Source organism: Notolabrus celidotus, chromosome 7 (genome assembly GCF_009762535.1).
Source record: "Notolabrus celidotus isolate fNotCel1 chromosome 7, fNotCel1.pri, whole genome shotgun sequence".
In the NCBI taxonomy this organism is placed as follows: domain Eukaryota; kingdom Metazoa; phylum Chordata; class Actinopteri; order Labriformes; family Labridae; genus Notolabrus; species Notolabrus celidotus.
In genome coordinates, this window is record NC_048278.1 from 20,325,190 (window position 1) to 20,346,121 (window position 20,932).

General features: G+C 38.7%; 1 protein-coding gene across 3 annotated transcripts; it reads left to right on the forward strand.

Annotated features, from left to right (window-relative positions):
* The first annotated feature begins 822 nt into the window (after positions 1 to 822).
* Positions 823 to 20,708, forward strand: clockb (clock circadian regulator b). 3 transcript variants are annotated; one of them, XM_034687943.1, is made up of 24 exons: positions 823 to 1,373; positions 4,875 to 4,965; positions 5,373 to 5,525; positions 6,589 to 6,677; positions 7,739 to 7,798; positions 8,066 to 8,214; positions 8,643 to 8,734; positions 9,026 to 9,115; positions 9,534 to 9,654; positions 10,849 to 10,962; positions 11,107 to 11,225; positions 11,341 to 11,423; positions 11,556 to 11,662; positions 11,751 to 11,898; positions 12,212 to 12,287; positions 12,738 to 12,882; positions 13,058 to 13,158; positions 13,339 to 13,668; positions 14,007 to 14,165; positions 14,928 to 15,131; positions 15,942 to 16,135; positions 16,248 to 16,377; positions 16,939 to 17,073; positions 17,302 to 20,708. In XM_034687943.1, the coding sequence occupies exons 4-24, from the start codon at positions 6,661 to 6,663 to the stop codon at positions 17,578 to 17,580; spliced, it is 2,853 nt and encodes a 950-aa protein (XP_034543834.1). In that variant the 5' UTR covers positions 823 to 1,373; positions 4,875 to 4,965; positions 5,373 to 5,525; positions 6,589 to 6,660; the 3' UTR covers positions 17,581 to 20,708. The 3 variants fall into 3 exon arrangements, with proteins under 3 accessions (XP_034543834.1, XP_034543836.1, XP_034543835.1); XM_034687945.1 differs by having other exon boundaries at positions 1,220 to 1,373; positions 16,942 to 17,073; XM_034687944.1 differs by having other exon boundaries at positions 1,360 to 1,782.
* The last annotated feature ends 224 nt before the right edge of the window (positions 20,709 to 20,932 follow it).

Below are 20,932 nucleotides of genomic sequence, written 5' to 3' on the forward strand. Positions count from 1 at the left end.
TTAAACAAACATGGTACTTATATCAGCAGAGAGAAAAAACAAATTGTTATCACTTAGGTAACAACTCAGGAATGAAGTAAGGTGACATGAATACTTGGTGTAAAGAGGTTTAGATTTAGGCTCACCAAATCCCTCCTATGACGATGGGTTAATGTTACATTGTGCCAAAAAAGCTCCCCAAACTCTCTCAGATTTACTCTCTGTGTTGGGTTTGTGCAAATGCAATTTTTGCATTTGTAAAACACACAGCATGTCTTTGAGCCAATGCAAGAATTCTCCTCACATGGAGGTAGACCTCTACCTCCTCACATGGAGGTAGACATTATAGTCATTATGGCCTTTAGAAAAAATTGTTTTTTTGGGAGGTGGGGTAGTGCACTATAGGCCCCTGTGGTGCAGCCTAAGCTTTTGTCCTTAATGGCATTTCTTCCCCCCTTATATTACTTTTACTTTTATACTTTAAGTAGTTTTGAAACCAGTACTTTTACACTTTTACTTGAGTAAAAAGCTTGAGTTGATACTTCAACTTCTACAGAACTCTTTTCAAACCCTAATATCTATACTTCTACCTGAGTAATGAATGTGAATACTTTTGACACCTCTGTTAATAACAGATTAAGTATACATAGTCGTTTGGAGAAAATGTTAAATAAACCTCTGATTCCACATCATCCGACCTAAAAAGAGTTGCTTATCTGAAATGCCTCACTGTATGCATTTAGGGGGAACCTCGTCACACTACACGTACCACGTCATGGACTGTGGAGCTTCTGATTGGATGTCGATAAAGGGGGAAACCCTTGCCATCAGGCAGGGCCATCCCATCCCAACCCTAACCTGCTCTCCACTGTCCTGGCGACCGTCCAATGTCACATTCTCGGAGCATTCACCCAAATTCCATTGTCCTGGAATTTATAGTGCGATGCAGATATTGCCTTGAACTAGAAAAGTAGGAAACATTGAACGCGTATTTTATTGTAAACTGATCCAATAAAACAATCCGTCGTCTCCGTGTTAATGTTTTAATTTAAAGGTCACGAACAGCAGAACAGCTGCCTTGGTTTTAAGAACTCACTATTTAAAAATAAAAAATGTGGAAATGAGTGGGAAGTAGTCGGGCTGGAAAAGCGACTAAACATGCGGAGTCATTTCCTCTTTGAAGACAACTCAGCGGTCCCCTCAGTTTCTGCTGCTACTGTACTTGCAAAATAGTGCGCCCTACCGTCTCCATTGCGCATGACTGTACGTCGTAATATGAAGTAGGCCTCCTGTTTTTCTCCCCAACCCGGAGTCCTCCCGGCCCCCACCGCCTCGATGTCGATGCAACGCTCAAGTAAGCAAAACACGGAGGCTGCTGTCGATTATTTGGAAAGGTAAGGGCCTATTAATGCGTTTCTCAAGGTAGCGGTGGTTGTCGGGTGTAAAATAGCACGGCGCTTGAAGTCGGTAGACGGTTTTAGCGTGCGGAAGCAGTCGGACTGCAGAGGAGGCTTCGGGACTTGTTTCCGCACGCTTGAGGGAGAGCAAGGCCCAGTGACCCACATTCAGAGCAGCCAGTGTGTGTGTGTGTACGAGTGGGCGAGCGTGTGCGCGTTTCCCTGCTCCTGTTGTGTATGTGTGTGCCTGGGCACCGTGTGTGTGTGTGTGTATATGTGTGTATATACATCTGCCGCGAAAATGTTTCCACCATCGCTGCTTTTGGGTTTTTATTCCCCCCCGACATGAATGTTTGTGTCGGTATTTGTGAGGATCTTGCCCCGCTTGGATGTTTCAGGCTCGACGGTAAATATTTGAGAGATTATTTTGTCTTCAATGTCAGTTGTTGCGTGACAGCTTGAGGCTCGTCGCCAGCTTTGCCTTGATAAAGACACTTATATTCCATGATTTTATTCATCAGAGGTGAACGCGTGAACCCGTGGAAAGTGTGTCATTCCGTATTTGTGTGTGTATCTGGAGAGAGAAACCTCCTGAGTTGGAGGCTGATATTCGTTAGCAAGCTTAGTTAGCATGCTAGCTTGCTAACTAACGTTAAATGGGTTGCTCTCTTCTGGTTGTATAACGAACACCTGTGGCACTAAAAGGCATATTAAAAATGTTTCTGTGCGTATCTGGTGGAAAATTCATGTTTGGGTCGACTGTACTGCCCGGTGTCATCTGGATCGTATCGCTAATATCGGTGTTTATTCATTGGGAGTGTAGTAGAGTGAGCCCAATGAAGAAGCTCAGTCAAACGAGGCTTCACATACTGACCATTAGGAATACATGACTGTAGGTCAGGCCGGTGCTTCCCTAAATACAGACCACTATAGGGTCCTTGGGGGGGTTCAGCTGAATACCCAAATCTCATTGTTATCTCTGTCATCATTGTAAGATGGGTGACAATATTATCCTCAGATTTGTACCCGCTCTGACCTTCTCGATTTCATATCTTTTGGCAGAAATAAATAAATGAAGAGTTCATTAGCAAAAACAGGTATCTCCGTTTTTATAAATTTTCAATAAACACACGATATATCTCTAATTAGTAATGTCATTTTGACTTATTCAAAGCCACCCAAATTCAATTGATTGATAATACCTAAAGCTAGTAATATAAAAAATATGCTTTTTGAAAAACTTTTTACCATTTTTAAAAGTGAGTTATATGTTTTTGCCAATAAACTCTTCAAATAAATAACTGGATTGTATTTGTGCGGTCACATCTTGATTTGATGTTGGATCTGCTTGACACAAATGTCAAAACTTGTATTTTAAATTGTTTTCCTACACACACAATAAGGATTCATATACTTCAAATCCTGATATTCCATGTTTTGAGATTTTTTCTTTATAATGTGATTTTAAAATAAATAATTGGGTCACAAGATTATTGTTGTACACAAGGAGAACTCTCGAGACTATATCCTGGGCTTTGGGGTTGTGGGATGGACATTTTTTTGCAGTTATAAAAAACCTATTGACCAACTGAGTAATTAAGAAAATAATTTGCCTGTTAACCCTCCTGTTATGTTTGTTTCTATGGAACAGCAATAATGTTCCTGGGTCAATTTGACCCGGGGCATATTATCCAAAAATGTCAGAACCCCAAAAAAAATCCAGATACACATTTTTTAACCTAATTTTAACTCAATTTCTAACCATTTAAATCAAGATTTGGTCCATTGGTGTTCTTTAATTCTCAAAGATCATGGTTCAATGAGGATAACTCACTCGTTTTCATGAATATTCACATTAAAACTTTTTTTATTGTACATTGGATAGCCCTAAATTTAAATAAAAACATTCACATGATATGGATATTTGTTTATTTTATTTAAAATGTTTTATTTTTATGAAGTGATGTTGATAAATGAACACGACTCCTCTTCTGTCACATGCTGCCCAGATTTTTATGCTGCATTCAGCTGGTTTGGAAGGTATATTTGCCTAAAATAGACTTTAAAAGGGTCAGTTTGACCCACAACATAACAAGAGGGTTAACTGAATACCCAAATCTCATTGTTATCGCTGTCATCATTGTAAGATGGGTGACAGTATTACCCTCAGATTTTTACCCGCTCTGACCTTCTCGATTTCATATCTTTTGCCAGAAATAAATGAATAGATAAATAAATAACTGGATGGTATTTGTACGGTCACATCTGGATTTAATGTTGGATCTGCTTTACAAATGTCAAAACTTGTATTTTTTAAATTGTTTTCCTATACACAAAAAAGATTCCTATTCTTTCCAAGGTTATTGTTCTACAAAAGAAGAACTCTCAAGACATTACCCTGGGCTTTGGGGTCAATAGTTCATTTGGTCAATAGGTTGACCAAATGACCTAGTAATTAAGAAAATAATTTGATGGTTAACTGATGAAGGTCATTTTGCTCAGATGATTTTGTCTGTTGATCAATTCATTAAATCAGGGGGTTCCCAAGATACAAATAGGGGGTCGTGAGATGTCTTCCAGAATGTTTTTTTTGTTAAAGTTTTCTAAAATTAGTACATTTTACCCATTATAGTTAAAAAAAATATTGTCAAAAAAAGTAGCTAAGCTTGAAATAAAACCTTGAAAATAGAAAATGTAATGAGTTTTCTGCTTTTCATTTTGCCAGGGGACTCCTAAGTTTAGGGTTAGTGAACAGTTATCAAAAGCATCAGTAGCAGTAGGTGAATTCATGATGGGACAGGAAACACAGCCACATGCTCATATAGGTAGGCTAACTTTCTGCAATACAGCTATATGAACCCAAATTAAGTCACTATGAGGGACAGTGGGGTTCGCGAGTCCATGGCATTTTTATTTTGGGGGTCGTCGGCTGAAAAGTTTGATAAGCCCTGTATTAAATGACCGAAATGTGGAAATCAACTGTTATGATACTGGATTAGTTGCTGCTGTCATTAACCAAAAAAAAAAAACATGATTTAAAAACATTGATATTAATTGGTTAAATTTCCTCATCTGCAATGGTACTATAATGCTTTTTTTGTTTCATATCTCTGTAAATTTTATGTTGTAAACAGGATTTTGAAGTGCTTGAGACACCCATTTTCACTCTATGAGCTTCAGGAAATGTTGTCAGTTTTATACTGATATGTTATGAATAATTGAACAATTAATATACAGATCCATAAATATCTTCTATTTTTGGATTTGTGGCCAGGTGCACAAAAACTCTGAAAAGCTATATTCATTTTCCAACAACACATTGATTTAACAAGGACTAGAATTTGTGTTAGCTAGTTGCAGCCTTACTTCCTGTTTTTCACTAGTAACAACCAACATATTTACATTCCTTATTGGTTCTTTCGATTTGCATGCACGATGAATGGTGAGCATGGACCCGCTGGTATCCTTGTGAATGAGTGTGCGTTATTTGTGTTGCAGGTGAGGTGTGGCTCACACGTGAGGATTTCTCGGTGCCTGGGAGGAGAAGATCTAATACAGCTAGTCTGCCTGCAACGAGACATTCCAAAAAGTATGTTGGAAACGTTTTTGTTCCATTTTTTAATATAATTGGGTCAAACTGCTCCATAAAGATTCTAAAGAAATAATGATGTTAGTTTTCTTACAGATTTATTGAAGGTTTTCCTTGCTATACTGATTATACTCTGCTTTATTCAGTGTACTACACTGCTTTGTAATTTGCTCTGGTGCTTGATCTTGCATCAAAACAAAGATATTATCAAATGTTTTATTCTGAAGTGCAGTACTTATTACCTCATTCAAATCATTATTACAAAGTAGTCGCAATTGGACTCTGCAACAAGGGCCTTTTTCCTTATGTCCCTGTATCACTTCAGATGGTAAAGTGCTCAGCAGCAGCTCAAAATTGACCCGATGACCCCACATGACCCCAGTTTTCCGCTCTGATTTATTTCTTAGGTTTTTTTTTAACCACCATGTCTTCCCCGTGGTCTGGTTCCTTCTCATGACCCCAATGACCACAACAACAGTTGGGACCATAGAGTCAGCTTTGACCCAAAACCCTGTCTACAACCCCTGAAAAGACTGACCGAGTGCATTGGCTGCATTGGGGTAGGAAGTCATTACACACACCTACACGCATATATGTACAGAGCTGTGTCAGAGTTATAAAAAAGAGCCAGTTTGCTCCTTGCAAAGCCTTCTTTTTAGTAGAGATAATCAAGTAATACTATATATAGACATGCTATGTTCTCAAACACATATTAGGAAATATTGCTTTGACTATCTGTGATAGCTGTTCTATGAATTTAATGTAAAGACCTGTGGGGGAAAACCGTTTTTTAAGCATTCATTTATGAATTGTATATGGATAATTTAGCCTTGAATTAAAGAGTGGCACACTGGCTGGATATCATATTCAAAACAAGTAATGCATATCTTGCAATGCCGTGACAAAAAACAAAAAAAAACAACCTTTTTTTAAAAAGGCATTTTGCCTTTAACTGATAGGACAGCTGAGGAGAGACAGAAAATGTGGGGAGCAGAGATTGGGAGAAAACATGCAGCAAATGATTGAGGTAGGGAGTCGAAACCTGCGACCGCTGCAATGAGGACTATGGCCCCTGTATTTGAGGCGTGCGCTTAGACCGCTCGGCCAACTTCGCCCCAAAATTAACATGTTTGTAAAACGATAATAGATATATTTGGCTTATATGAGGGATGACTGTCATATATGATTTTATGCATGTACAGAATAAAAAAGAATAGCCTTTATTTGTCATTGTCAGGTGTACAATGAAATAAGAAGTGCTGCTCCTGAAAGTGCATGTTATAAATACAAATAAAATAAAAACAGGTAGAAAATATGTATAAAAGAAAATTTAGATATAGTAATAACATAAAACAGGTGTTGAGTATATACAATCCGGTTGGTACATGCATGTTATTGCAAAAGTGATGAAATGATAGCTAATTCTCAGTGATGAAAAGCTTAGAAAGCTTGTTTTAGTGTGTTTTTAATAATGCAGAATGTAATTTTGATCTAACGTTGATTGAAATGTAATGAATATAGTGTGTGTGTGCGTGTGTGTGCGTGTGTGTGCTAAAGCATCCGGGCAATCTCTGGTCCACTAAGTACATTTTTTTGTTTTTTGATTTTTGTTGATGTCTCTAGGTGGTCTTCCAAATGCCTACCTCACGCCTAAAGAGCAAATCACTGCAGCCACAGCCCTGATCAGCAGCCACCATGACATCAAGCATAGGGTAAGCTGTACACACACACACACACACACACACACACACACACACACACACACACACACACACACACACACACACACACACACACACACGCACACACATGCACACACATGCACACACATTCACATATAATGTTTATTAATCAGACATTACATAATGAATAAAGGTGTCAATGAAATAAATACTTATTTAAAGTTTGATCATTTGGAGTACCTAATGTATTGATTTACAAAATCCCTGCAGTTATTATATCAATAATGATAGAAAAACATATTTGTACAATACAAGTTTTACAATTATTGAAAATGTTGATCATATAAATGTTACTTCAACTCATTATAATAATTATGATGATGATGATGAGATCAGTAATTATGATGATAATTATGATATCAAAAAGTAGTCATATTAATAGCTTACATATCAATACTTAAAGCCATCAAATTGAAAAGGTTTCTTTTCTTAATATTGAGTTTGAAAGAATTGTTAAAATTGTTATTTTAAATGCATTGATTTAAAATATTAAGTAGCATGCCACAATAAAAATATTGAGATAAAAATATATTTCTTTCTCCTATTGATATAACTGTATCTTAAAAAAATATAACATACCATAAATTTCATTTCCAGATGCCATTCATTCAGACAAATGAAGGCATTTCTATTGACCTATATTACTAGGAAACAAACGTAGGCAAGATCACGCCCTGTTACACAAATGCACTGCTAACCTTCTTGGCAAGCCCAACACATTCCTTCTCTCTCTCTTTCTCTCTCTCTCTCTCTCTCTCTCTCTCTCTCTCTCTCTCTCTCTCTCTCTCTCTCTCTCTCTCTCTCTCTCACGCTCTCTCTCACGCTCTCTCTCGCTCTGTCTCACTCTCTTTTTTGTGTGACCCAAAAATAAACCTGCTTCTGGCATGTAGGAATCCTCTCATTAGTCGCTGTCCATCATTAGCTATTATTAACAAAACCTATCTGCTTTCAAGCCACCTACAAACGTGCACACAGAGGAAAACACAACATGAGCCTGGAGAGTGTGTAAATATTTTTCTCTCCTCCTGTAGGGATGATTGTAGCATCTTTGATGGGTTGATGGAAGAAGATGAAAAGGACAAAGCGAAACGGTAAGGGAAGTATGAAGAGGAGTAAGCCAGAGGGTTTCTAATATTATTCGATATTAAAAAATAGCATGTATTTCAAGAATAAGGACATACCCTGGTTTAATTCTGTACCATACAAAGCGGCCACAGTGTCTTCATTTCAACATTCAAATTTCTGTTTTGTTGTCTTGTGTGCTGAAAATGTGAGCTTTAAAGAACATAACCAAAATAAACTCTCAAATAATGACCAAAACACATTTTATTATTATATATGGCTCATTTTCATTGTAGCGTGTCCCGAAACAAGTCAGAGAAGAAACGGAGAGACCAGTTCAATGTCCTCATCAAGGAACTCGGCACAATGCTGCCTGGCAACACCAGGAAGATGGACAAGTCCACCATCCTGCAGAAAAGCATTGACTTCCTATGTAAACACAAAGGTAAAGCCTGTCTGCCGCCCTCACCGGACTTCTGTTTGCTCACTATGATTAGATACGAGTTCTGTTCTGTAAATTACTCTTAAACCAATTTAGACCCAATTTTGACTGACATATTGTTGACTTCATGTGTTATAATTAACAGTTATGCAATACTTCAGTCTTGTGATAACTTTCTTCACTAACTACTAAACATGGATTGCTATTCTTTAAATCCTAGTTGTTGTCATTTTCCACGAATGGTCGTTCACTATCAGCTGCCACTTCACTGGTCGAGTGTGTTATCTACTGTTCTGTTTAATAACCTTGTTTTCACAATGAGCTTTGTACCACAGTACATTTTTTCTACCTTGTCTTGTTTTACTGCATTTTCCCTGAGCTGTCATGTCGCTTTTGAAAAATTGAATTTCCTCCTTTTTTTTCTTTGACAGAAATCGCAGCGCAGTCAGAGTCGAGTGAAATCAGGCAGGACTGGAAGCCTCCCTTTCTTAGCAATGAGGAGTTTACCCAGCTCATGTTGGAGGTCAGACATGTCACACTTTGTACTGTAACCCTGTTTGTAGATGTATTTATATTGTTATTTTACATTTCTGAAGCTGTCTCATGATCAGAGACAAGTTTATTTAAGATTCAACTCAAAAAAATCTATTTGAAGTAGATTTCTTTTTTTTTTACAGGTGAAAAAGCTTCTGAATCGTTTCAAGTCACTGTTTGACCTTCAGATTTTTTATAATGGACTGATGGATTTAAGCGGCTTACTTCTATTGCTGTAAAACCATGATTAATTTCACTTGTTCTTTTCTTTCATTATCAGGCTCTGGATGGATTCTTTATAGCAATAATGACTGATGGGAACATCCTCTATGTCTCTGAGAGTGTCACCTCACTACTAGAACATCTTCCAGTGAGTAGTTTCTTCTTTCTTTTCCTTTAATGGATTGAGCTGTCTTTCCACTCAGCAGTCAAATTAAGCTTAGTTCACTTTGTAACATATTCTTGGGTAACATAAGTATTTCTCTTGACGGTTATGGATGGTACAAATTAAACCGCTCCATGTCAATGACCTATTTCCTGACCCATGTTGAGGTATTGTTCCTTGAATTATAGATGGAGCTAGACATTCAAGGGACTCAGTTCATAAACTTGCTATTTTTTTTATACCAAAGATTATGACAAAGACTCCAAACCCTCTATGCAAATTTTCAAATTTAATTATGAGAATGTTGGCATGCACCTCTGTTCCCCGGCAGACTATACCCAAAGTGTTTGTTTGAAATGTTTACTGATTTATGTCTGTCTGGGTGTGTGTGTTCGTTCTCCAGATGGACTTGGTGGACCAGAACCTTTTAAACTTCCTGCCTATTGGGGAGCACTCTGAGATCTACAAGGCACTCTCCACACACGCCAGTGACTCAGAGAGCCTAAGCTCAGATTACATGAAAAGTGAGTAACATCCAGAATTGTACACATAAGAGCTACATGATTACTCCCGCAATTCATCTTGCTCAAAATTACATTAGAATATAACACAGCCTGTGGTTGTTAATGGGAATATTATTCAGTTTGACATTTACAACTTTACTGTAGGATGCACAGCTTGTAACTGTTCACTGATAATTTAAAATATATAAAAAAAATATAAATTAATAGATATTCATAAACCCATGAATATTGTTGAAAGTACTTAGCCACACAGGCATTGCTGTAACATATTTGAGTGTGTCTTTATACTTGACTGAGTGTAGGATAAGAATACATAATGATTGTTAGGATTTCATGACACTGTAGCTGTATGTGTAAGTTTTTATACATGCTGCCCTGCTCATCTTTTGATCAGTCAACATCAATCAACTCCAATAACTAACAGAGAACCACATACATTTATCAGTGCAGCACCATGCAGATATGCAAAGGTCTAAAATGTTGTTTTTGTCTTTCTTTGTTAACCCTCCTGTTATGTTCGTTGCCACAGAACAACACACAACCAGAGACAGCAATAATGTTCCTGGGTCAACTTGACCTGGGGCATATTTAATGAACCAAAAGTGTCCGGACCCAAAAAAATCCAAATAAACATTTTTTTAAAACTCATTATGAACTCCATTACTAATCATTTAATCAACATTTAGTGCAATGGTGTTCTTTAATTCTCAAAGATCATGGTTCAATGAGGATAACTCATTCGTTTTTTAATGAAATCTATGTAAAAACTTTTTCTAATGTACTTTGAAAAGCCCTAAATATAAAAGAAAAATAGATTTTTGTTTATTTTATTTTACATTAGGATTTTTTTTTTCATGAAGTGATGTTGATAAATTAACAGGAGACACCTCTTCTGTCACATGCTGCCCAGATTTTTATGCTGTATTTAGCCGGTTTGGAAGGCATATATTACCTAAGATGGAAGGAACCTCTATATACCACTAGACTTTCATCCACTGTGATATTAGAAATGCGAAATAATACTTATAACAATTTTATTTTTATTTTTGAACTTTAAAATGGGTCAGTTTGACCCGCAACATAATTTTTATTATTGATAAAATTGTTTGCACTTGTCACTATATTTGTACAGTTTCTTACTCAGCTTTTAATTTTTTAAACTAACTTTTCTTTCTTCATTTATTTTGTCTCCAGCTAAGAACCACATGGAGTTCTGCTGCCATATGCTGCGGGGGGCAATTGACCCCAAAGAACCCCCTGTTTATGAATATGTAAAATTCATTGGCAACTTCAAGTCTCTTGACAATGGTAAGCCTGTTAATTCATAATTCTCTATTTGCTTTTTCACATAACAAGCTTGTCTATTTGTGTACACGAAGTGACACAATTCTCCTACTCACAGAGTAAACAACCTTTTTGATTACAAACTCTGCTCTGTTCTTTTTTGTGTAGTTCCCAACATGACAAGAAATGGTCTTGCAGGGGTGTTACAGCGATCACTTCAACCTGCATTCGATGACCAAGTGTGCTTTGTAGCCACAGTTCGGCTGGCCAAACCTCAGTTTATTAAGGTATCCATAGCAACCCAATAACATATGCAAAAAAAATCACACTGAGTCATGGGTGAGTCGGTTTCCTTATTCAACGTTTTTTTGTCTGTGTGCTTTATTTGTATTACGTTATCAGGAGATGTGTACAGTGGAGGAGCCCAATGAAGAATTCACCTCGAGGCACAGTTTGGAATGGAAGTTCCTCTTTTTAGATCATAGGTATACACCCGCATGTTGAACTGTTCATTTTTCTTATTCTGCCACAGCACACATTAAGAAGTGGTTGTCTCAAGTCTCTTGATATATGTACACTGGAATCAGTATGACTAACAACAATCTCCCGCTTTTTAGAGCTCCGCCAATTATAGGCTACTTACCTTTCGAGGTTTTGGGAACATCAGGGTACGACTATTACCACGTGGATGACCTGGAGACACTAGCCAAGTGTCATGAGCACTGTGAGGAACATTTACACTGTCAGGAATAACTTTTGTGAAGTCTGGCTGAGCTTGCTGCTTCTTACACCTCAGCTTTGTCACCCTTTAGTGATGCAGTACGGTAAAGGGAAGTCATGCTACTATCGTTTCCTGACAAAAGGTCAACAGTGGATCTGGCTTCAGACACACTACTACATCACCTATCACCAATGGAACTCTCGGCCTGAGTTTATCGTCTGCACACACACAGTAGTCAGGTACTTCACCTCCCTTTTTCTCTGTGTCATCTACTGATGGTAAATTGTCCCAATATATGCTTTTATGTCATTACACATTGAAAGTCCATTTTAAAGGCTTATCATACCCATTTAAGAGTGCGGAAGTTAAAGATATTTAACAACAGTCTTTCATATTGGAAGAATGCTGCTAAGGATTTAAAAATAAAAAAGGGCTCCTTATACCCGTGTAAGACCATCACATTTCTAAAGTGACTGTACCCCTCTCATGCACACCATTTCATAGTTTTTTCATGGTTTGTCTCTAAAACCTCCTTTTTTGTGCAAAATGCAGCTATGCTGAGGTGAGGGCAGAACAGCGCAGAGAGCTGGGTATTGAGGAGGCTAACCCAGAAGTTACTGCAGATAAGGTGAGTAATAACTTGTCTGTTTTCATAAACAGTAGTAGTAATAGTTTTTTAAAAAAGTGTTGTTATTGTGCTTGAAAATTATGTATGTTGTAAAAGTCAGTTATCGTAACTTTGAGTAGTAAGACCTGACTGAAATAGTCTTGTTATAAGTGTAGTGTCAAAAGAAAAAAGCTGAAAAGGAAAAATATTTTGTGTGAACTGTCTCATCCAACAGGAAATAGACCCAGAATTGTTATCCATTAACTTTGATCAGTGAGCTGGTACTGCCTTTTATCATTACTCACAGTCACACAATCTACAGTTCTTCACAATGTGACTGTTGTTCTCTGATGTTATTTCAAGCCTCTTGGTCAGTGATTACAGCAAGACGAGATAAAACATTGTGATATTAAAGGACTGTTTTTAGCTGTCCTTGTGTGTTAATTTTTTCCTCTGTCTGTTTGATTTCAGAGTCAGGACTCAGGCTCAGAGTCGCAGTTGAACACGTCCAGCCTCAAAGAGGCACTGGAGCGATTTGACCGCAGCCGCACACCCTCAACCTCATCAAGAAGTTCCCACAAGTCCTCATCACATGTCTCTGACAACACATGCACTTGTAAGGACACACGCACGCACGCACGCACGCACGCACGCACGCACGCACGCACGCACGCACGCACGCACGCACGAAACTGAAGTTAAATGGAATAATGAAGTCCTGCTGTGAGATAATATGAAATCATCAGCATAGTCTGAATAGACGCATTCTCAAAATAATTCTGTCTTTCCAGCAACAGCCTCCAAGCTACACATGGACACAGCCACACCCCCTCGACAGTCACTGGCCTCCACCATGGATATGTCACAGCGTCGCTCATCCATCAGCAGCCAGGTGAGACCAAATTTTAGAGAACACCTACACATAACAAACAAGGAATTCCTGTTTTTACATATACCGTTTCTAACTTTGATTTGAATCACTCAACATTGTTTTTAGAAAAAATAGTATATATAATATAAAAGTGAGTTCCCGGTCTTTGTCATAATTAATTGGTTATCTGCATGTTTGCAGTCTATGAGTTCACAGACCACAGGCCAGAGTGTAACTCCGAGTCTCATTGCCCAACAACAACAACAACAGCAACAGCAGCAACAACAACAACAACAACAGCAACAACAACAGCAACAACAACAGCAACAACAACAGCAACAACAACAGCAACAACAACAGCAACAACAACAGCAACAACAACAGCAACAACAACAGCAACAACAGCAACAACAGCAACAACAACAACAACAACAACAACAGCAGCAGCAGCAGCAGCAGCAGCAGCAGCAGCAACAACAGCAGCAACAGCAGCAGCAGCAACAACCCCAGCAGCTACAGACAAACGTACAGGTGAGATTGGTTGCTTGAGCTGATTTGTTTGTTAAGTTTCAGAAAACCTGCTGCAGTACTGACAATTCAAAACCGCTGTTTTTATTTATATGGTTTAAAAAACATCTGCTTGTTAGTATTCAGGGTTAGTAATTACTTTTTCTTTAGTATGGAGTGATTGATAACTACATAAAAAATAAACACACTTAGGTTTGGGAGTTTTCAAATGGTTAAGTTTACTCTGTAAAACTCTCATTGTCCATTTTATATTTTCACAGGTCTACTGAAGGCACACAAAATCAGTGGAGTTGAAATAAGTAACCTGTTATCTCCCCCCCCCCTTTCTCACCACCCACCAGCCGGTGATGGAGTTCTCTGCCCAGGTGAATGCCATGCAGCATCTAAAAGATCAGCTGGAACAGAGGACGAGACTGATCCAGGCCAACATCCAGCGGCAGCAGGAGGAGCTGAGACACATTCAGGACCAGCTACAGAGAGTCCAGGGACAGGGCATCCAGGTAAGAAGATGACTCAAACACATGGTGGCAAACCTTGCCTTGTCATGCCATTGGAACTTGTATTCATTTCTATTTTTGCATATATAGAGGTGTGCAAATGCACGATTTATTCCATCGTTTTGGTTTTAAGTGTGGCTTTTATAGAACAGTAACTCCGCACCATCTAAAATGTTCTTTTGTTCATTTCACTGTCATCCTTGGCTTACTCAGTCTTTGCTAAGATTTGATGAGTGTAACTTTACCTTACGTCCTTAGCCAAATAACAACAATTATATTACCATCAATACAGCAGAGAGCTAAATTAGTCATATAAAAGAGGCTATTTTGCTCAAAGGGTAATTGCATTCTGACCCCTTTTATTTTGATTTGCTTCAAAGCAACGTAGAGCATAGCAGTAGCAGTCAGGATTCTCCACATGAAATTAGAAAAAGAGGTTTTTTGATTTGAATAGTATGCAACCTCAGTTGTTATTTTTAAATATCAGCAGGTATAGTGCTTTGTCTTTTCCTTTTGTGTTCTACCTGGCTTTGCCTGACCTAGATCAGAACAAGAATCATGCATTATGTATTACTTTTTTTGTTCCTTTCATAAGAAACAGCCACCCCACACTACCTGAATGTGGTAATAGATTCTACTCTCAGTAAATCTTTTCTCCTATAATGCTAAATACATAAAATTGTATTTCTAGAATGCAAATAAATGTACAAAAATGCAAACCACAGGGGCTTAACCGGTTCTGATGTTCTGCTTCCATCCCAACAGATGTTGCTGCAGCAGCAAGGTGGAGCAATGAATGTGCAGCTCCCGCAGGTGGGGACGGTCCAACAACAAACAACTACTATGACCAATCAGGTCCAGCAAACAACGATTAACCCCGTCCATGCTGGAACTCAGCAGCTAACCATTCAGCAGCAGGCCCCGCCCCCTCAGCAGAACCTGCAGCAGCAGACCAACACCCTTACACAGGTGTGACACACATGAATCAGATCATAACACGTGTACATTACTGTACTTTTTTAGTTATCATTGTGTTTTATGAGAAAACAGTCCAACAATATTAACTCATCAATATTGCCTCTGTTGGTCCACTGACAATACTAGTTTAGTGTGAACTTTAGACACACTTTGACACAAACACAACACTGTTCTTCAAAGTCATAATGTTTACATCTCCTTCAGATGACAGGAAGAGCCAAAGGGCACGTGTTTTTTGTCTGTAATCTTGTGACAAACTGCACAGAGATCTCACACTGACAGTGCAGGGGCTGTTAAACACGCCAAACATCACATTTACTGTAGATAGTCTCCCTTCATGCTTTTGTACAGTCAAGAATTGTTGTTCTTTCAAAATCGTCTTATGTAGTGTAGAAAACCTATTTTAAACGGCATTAGAAGCAAGACACTTCACATAATTGTTTTAATTCATTTATCATAAGACATATAATAGAACCCAATTGTGTCTTACCTTACTTTATAGATGTTTTTAAGTATTGAAGTGGTTTCAATACAAAGTCGTAGTCCACCTATAATTTGTCAGCACCTGGCAACTGCATAGAAAAGGACCTGAACTTTGTTTAAAAAAAACAAAAAAAAACCCAACAACTGCAAGATGACTGTTTTTTAAAGTGAGGTATTTATTTCAAGCCATATTCATATTTGAATTATTAAGAGAAATAAGCAAACCAGAGGAAACAGGAAAGAAGATCATGTCAGTTCACTGTTTATGACAAATTAACTTCATATACCTTCCTGCTTCCCTGTATTGCTCCTCTTCAGCCCCAGCGGCAGCCCCAGCAACCTCAACAGGCTCAGCCCCAGACGCAAGGCTCTGTATCGGCCCCTCTATACAACACCATGATGATTTCCCAGCCGGGACAGCCCAACGTGCTACAGATCAGCACCAGCTTGCCACAGAACAACACACAACCAGGCACCGCGGTGGCCACCTTCACACAGGACAGACAGATCCGGTAGGTGGAAGACAACCCCGTCTGAAAATCATAGAAATCTAACTCCTTATCTAAAACCAAACAATCAATGGGATACGTATTTTCGTTTTTCTCCCCATTTCCCACTCTCCAGATTCCCAGCAGGGCAGCAGCTGGTGACCAAGCTTGTGACGGCTCCAATGGCATGTGGAGCAGTCATGGTACCCACCTCCATGTTTATGGGGCAGGTGGTCACTGCGTACAACCCCTTTGGTGGGCAACAAGTAAGGACAAGGCTTATAAGTCATGGAGTAGTAAATTACATTATATGCTAGATCATAATAAAAACACCACAAAAATAGAGATCACATGACCATGTGTGAGGCACCCAGCTGGTCAGTGCTGACAGAGTGTTGTTATAGTGTGAGAGTGTTTAATACAGTAGAATGAAAAGCAAGGAGAACATTGACTTGTAATTACAGTAAACCTCTTTACAAACAAGGTCTGTAAAGCTTCTTGTTTTTGTTTTTGACCTGACACTTGCCACATATATTCATACTGCATTAATCACTAATATACTTTCTTTATACTTTGAGATTTGAAAGCTGATGGAAATGAATCTAAAAATAGTTTAGAGCTTTCTTTATTTTGAAATCTGAAGACACCTGACAAGACTTCTCTATATTTGACATACTATCTATGTGGAAGGATCAGAATGAGATGTTACTGATAATGAAACTAAAAATGGATCTCTCTACATTAATAAGAGAACACACCATTTCTTCATAATCCATTTGTATGACTAATGCCTGTGCTGGGTTCTATTTGCTTGTGTGTTAATTCAGCAGGGAGGGCAAACCCAGACCCTGACTCTGCAACCAGCCCAACCTCAACAAGGCCAGCCCGACGGCCAAAACCAGACTGCTGTAGTGGCACAGAGCGGCCAGCAGGGGCAGCAACAACAGCAGCAATTCCTACAGGTACCATTAGAGTGCAGCAAAGTCAATTCTAAAAAATGAAGTCCTGAGAAATATGAAGATGTTCAGTTCTTCAATCAATATAGGAAATGTATCCTCAGATGTTGCAGAATCTAAAAGTCTTAGTTTAATTTCAATGTGGGCATTTTACTGGAAGAGAGAGTGAGAAGAGTGACAGTTCTTTGATCCTCTGCTTCATACTTTGACATTCTTCTACTGCTTTTCTATCAGGGTACTCGTCTTCTCCATAGTAACCAGTCTACCCAGCTGATTCTGCAGGCAGCTTTCCCACTCCAGCAACAGGGCACCTTCACCCAGGCAACCCACCAACAGCAACCACAGCAGCAGCAACAACAGCAACAGCAGCAGCAGCAGCAACAACAACAGCAACAACAGCGGCAACAAACGCATCATCAAAGGCACCAGCAGCAGCTGAAACCACAGCCCCAGAAACAGCAGAAAGCCCCATCATCGCACAGGACTGACAGTGTCAGCAGCCAACCACAGTAAACTGTGGAGGAAAACATGTGAAAAACAGAAAACACAGAGAAGTGAAACTCTTAAGAGATTGCTGCATCCGTGTGTTTTGGTCGTGTGGCTGTCAACAAATTTCCTTTTCCCCGAAATCGCTGCCCTCCCTTTCCTCAATCTAAAAGAAGTGAATCATAGGAAAGAGGAAAGCAAGTGAGTCTTCAAGGAACTCACCAAGAATTGTCACCGTGGCAACAGGATAGATTAAAATCACCGGAGGTGTAACTGTAAGAGAGCTCCAGTCTCCGTGGAAACCTGACAAGAACACCTTATTGCCATGGTAACGGCAGACTTCTTCTTCTTTCCTTTTTTTTAAGGTGTGTTAAAGTGGACTGACCTTGTACAGATTAACTGTATGATAAAAAAAACATGTAAATATCCAATATAGCCTAACAGGAAACAGAAATGTAGTATTTTATATGATTGCATGGAAAGAATAACTGTGTAAGCTTTTATTAGTCGCTTTTGAAAATTGAATTTTTACTTTGTTCAAGTGTTTTCTGGTCAAAGATGGAGCTGTGACGTGCTCTCCCAGATCCCCTCCCTCCCCTCTCTTCTCTGAAAAAAAGAGTCCAGAATACGGCTTTAAACTTCAGTCAGTTTGTTTAAAAAATGGTTGGGCTTGGGGGTTTTTTTGTTTTGTTTTTTTTCGAGGAAGTTGTGTTTCTAAACACTGTGTCTCCGAGACAGAAATGCCTCTTTTTAACTTTGTAAGAAAACATGTTTGGCAAGAAACTACATTACAGTTTAACTGAAATCTTCACAGGACGATCACTGTATGTAACGGGTTGAGTGATTCTAAGTGCCAATAACATAGTCCATTATGTTTTTATTTTAAGCAGGCTATTCAAAGGCGTAAATATATTTTCCAACAGGATATGACCCCTAATAAAGTTAATGCGTGTGTATATAGTAGGGATTATTTTTTAACAGTCAGAGAGCCCTATACGTAACAAACAGTATATCCTCAACCTCCTGAAACTTTAGCACTTGATGTGGTTGTGTACAGTAAATCACTGTCAAGACCTAGTTGTTTGTAATCTGTGGTGTGATTCTGTGAGATAGTGTGTTTTTGGGAATACAATCTGTGTGCATGAGTGGGCATGGGGGTGTCTGTGGTTGGTGTGTATGTATATGTGTGTGTGCGTGTGTGTGCTTGTTGCCCCTTGTGTCTTACAATAATTGACTTAGTAAGGGTTTGAAGTCGCTGGATGGTACTTGTACTCTCAGGAATGTGGAAAGTTACTTGCTTCTGCCTCAGTCTGGAACCAGACCTTGAAGGATTAAACAGTGATGCTGCAGAAACCAGAGGAAGACATGACATAAAGGGTGTTTTGATTAAATCAAATTTGACACAGATTTCTAAAAGCCTTTAACGTGGATTGCTCCATCAAAATGGTAGAGAAAAAGAAGTCTCCAAATAGTGTAAAAACTGTTGTTTTTTTTTTGTTATGATGGAGTAGAAGTAGAAAAATCATCCAGATTTCAAGAGCTCATTGTACCAGCATTTTTACTGCCTCACTATCTTTGTAGCATCAATGTTTATCCTTCTCTCTATTCCTAGGCCTCAGAAACCCTCATGCAGTTCAATTCCCTCATCTCTCAGTTCTCTAACAGCAGTTTAAACCAGGGCTGTGCCCAGGGCCATTTAAAATACAGATGGAAATGGGCTCAGCCCCTTGTCTACAGTTGAAAGCCATATCAAACAGAGAAGCCTTGGATTAGAGGAAGTGTATTGGTTGGCAAAGGAGCTTTTAGAATGTGTTGTTTCGTCTCAGAGTATAGTGAAGACTGTGTGCTTGGGTGTGTGTTTGTGTGATTTTAGCGTCTCCTACTTGTATCACTTGGGGGTCATTATTGGTTTCCCCTGGCGATAGCCAATCAGTTCTTGCGTTGCAGTATAAAGAAATAATTGTAATATTCAAGAAACTTCCTCTCCAGTTGGGCTCAGTATTCTGCAAGCCTGTGTGTGGGACAGCTCAACTTGAATACATGTTTGTGCGTGAAAGACAGTTTGTATGCATGTTAACCGTCACTGTAACCCAGTATATTTTCATATGGAAACAGATGTGCGACTGGAAAAGAATCTATGTTAGGCAATGCAGAGCATTGGTAACCTGCTATAAAGAATATGGGCAGTTTTATTGTTTTACAATGACAGACTGCACAACTAACACTTATCACATCGGCAACACACATCAGACCAGCCCCAAATAGTAACCCCCTGAGAATCTTTTATTATTTTGATTGTCAGTATATGAGACTAAGCAGAGACTAATTTTTTTGTGATTTTGTCCACAAATAAGAAAAACAAAATATTATTTACATAGGGGCTTTCTATTTGAGCCAGGTCTACACCCATCACCTAGCAAACTTAGATCCTCCATAGATTAGTTTGTATCTAAGGCATGACTCTGAAGGGTATAATGAAATGTTATAGTTTGAGTCACTGATACCCAGCCCAAAGAATGTAAAGGTGTTTAAAAGAGACTAATGGATGTTGTAACTGTTGATTCATGGAAAACCTTTGACAGGCTGTGATGAAGGAAAACAAGGGGTTTAGCAGAAAATCATGTTTCGCACTACAATAACTCATAGAATCTGAATTACAATCTTGTTTGCAGGCTTGGCATTGTAAAATAACCTCTGAATGTTTCAACAAACTTTCTGTTTCTGATTTTTCAACAATTTTCTGATGAAGGGTTTGAAAAAGTTGAAAAGCTGTTAAAAGGTGAGGTGTAGGATATTCAAAATTGGTCACCATGGCCAGGACAAGTGAGGCCCCTTCCTCCCATCATAGAGATACACAGATCACCTTTCCACCACACAGTTTGGTTCTAAAGAGTTCTAGTTCCAGTATAATACTGTACACATACACAAAGCTAAAAACACCAGTATTCATTGTAAAACGGTGCTATGCTTACCTGTACTGTATGTATGTATGTATGTATATCCCTTCTGCTCTTGAACTGTGCTCCTTTATCTACCCCAAAGTCAAATGTAATAATAATCAATATTTTGAAGCAAAAATGTTTGCAATTATTATAACCCCCCTTTACCCTCTTGGTCAATTTGAAAATAAAAACAGTTGCAAATATTATACGTGACACCTGTCTGCTGAAACTTTGTTTTTGTCTGCTGTTAAAAGCCATTAAGGTGCTGGGGCGTTATAGATGAAGGTGTTAATCCACAACTTTAGAACAGACTGAAATGGTTTGCTGTCAGTTTTTGGATTCACATTTGGGGTCACCAGTGGATGACGGCCAGTGACTCTGGTGATCCTAGTGATTTGAGTCTACAGCCACAATGAGGTTCATGCTTCTTATTTGAA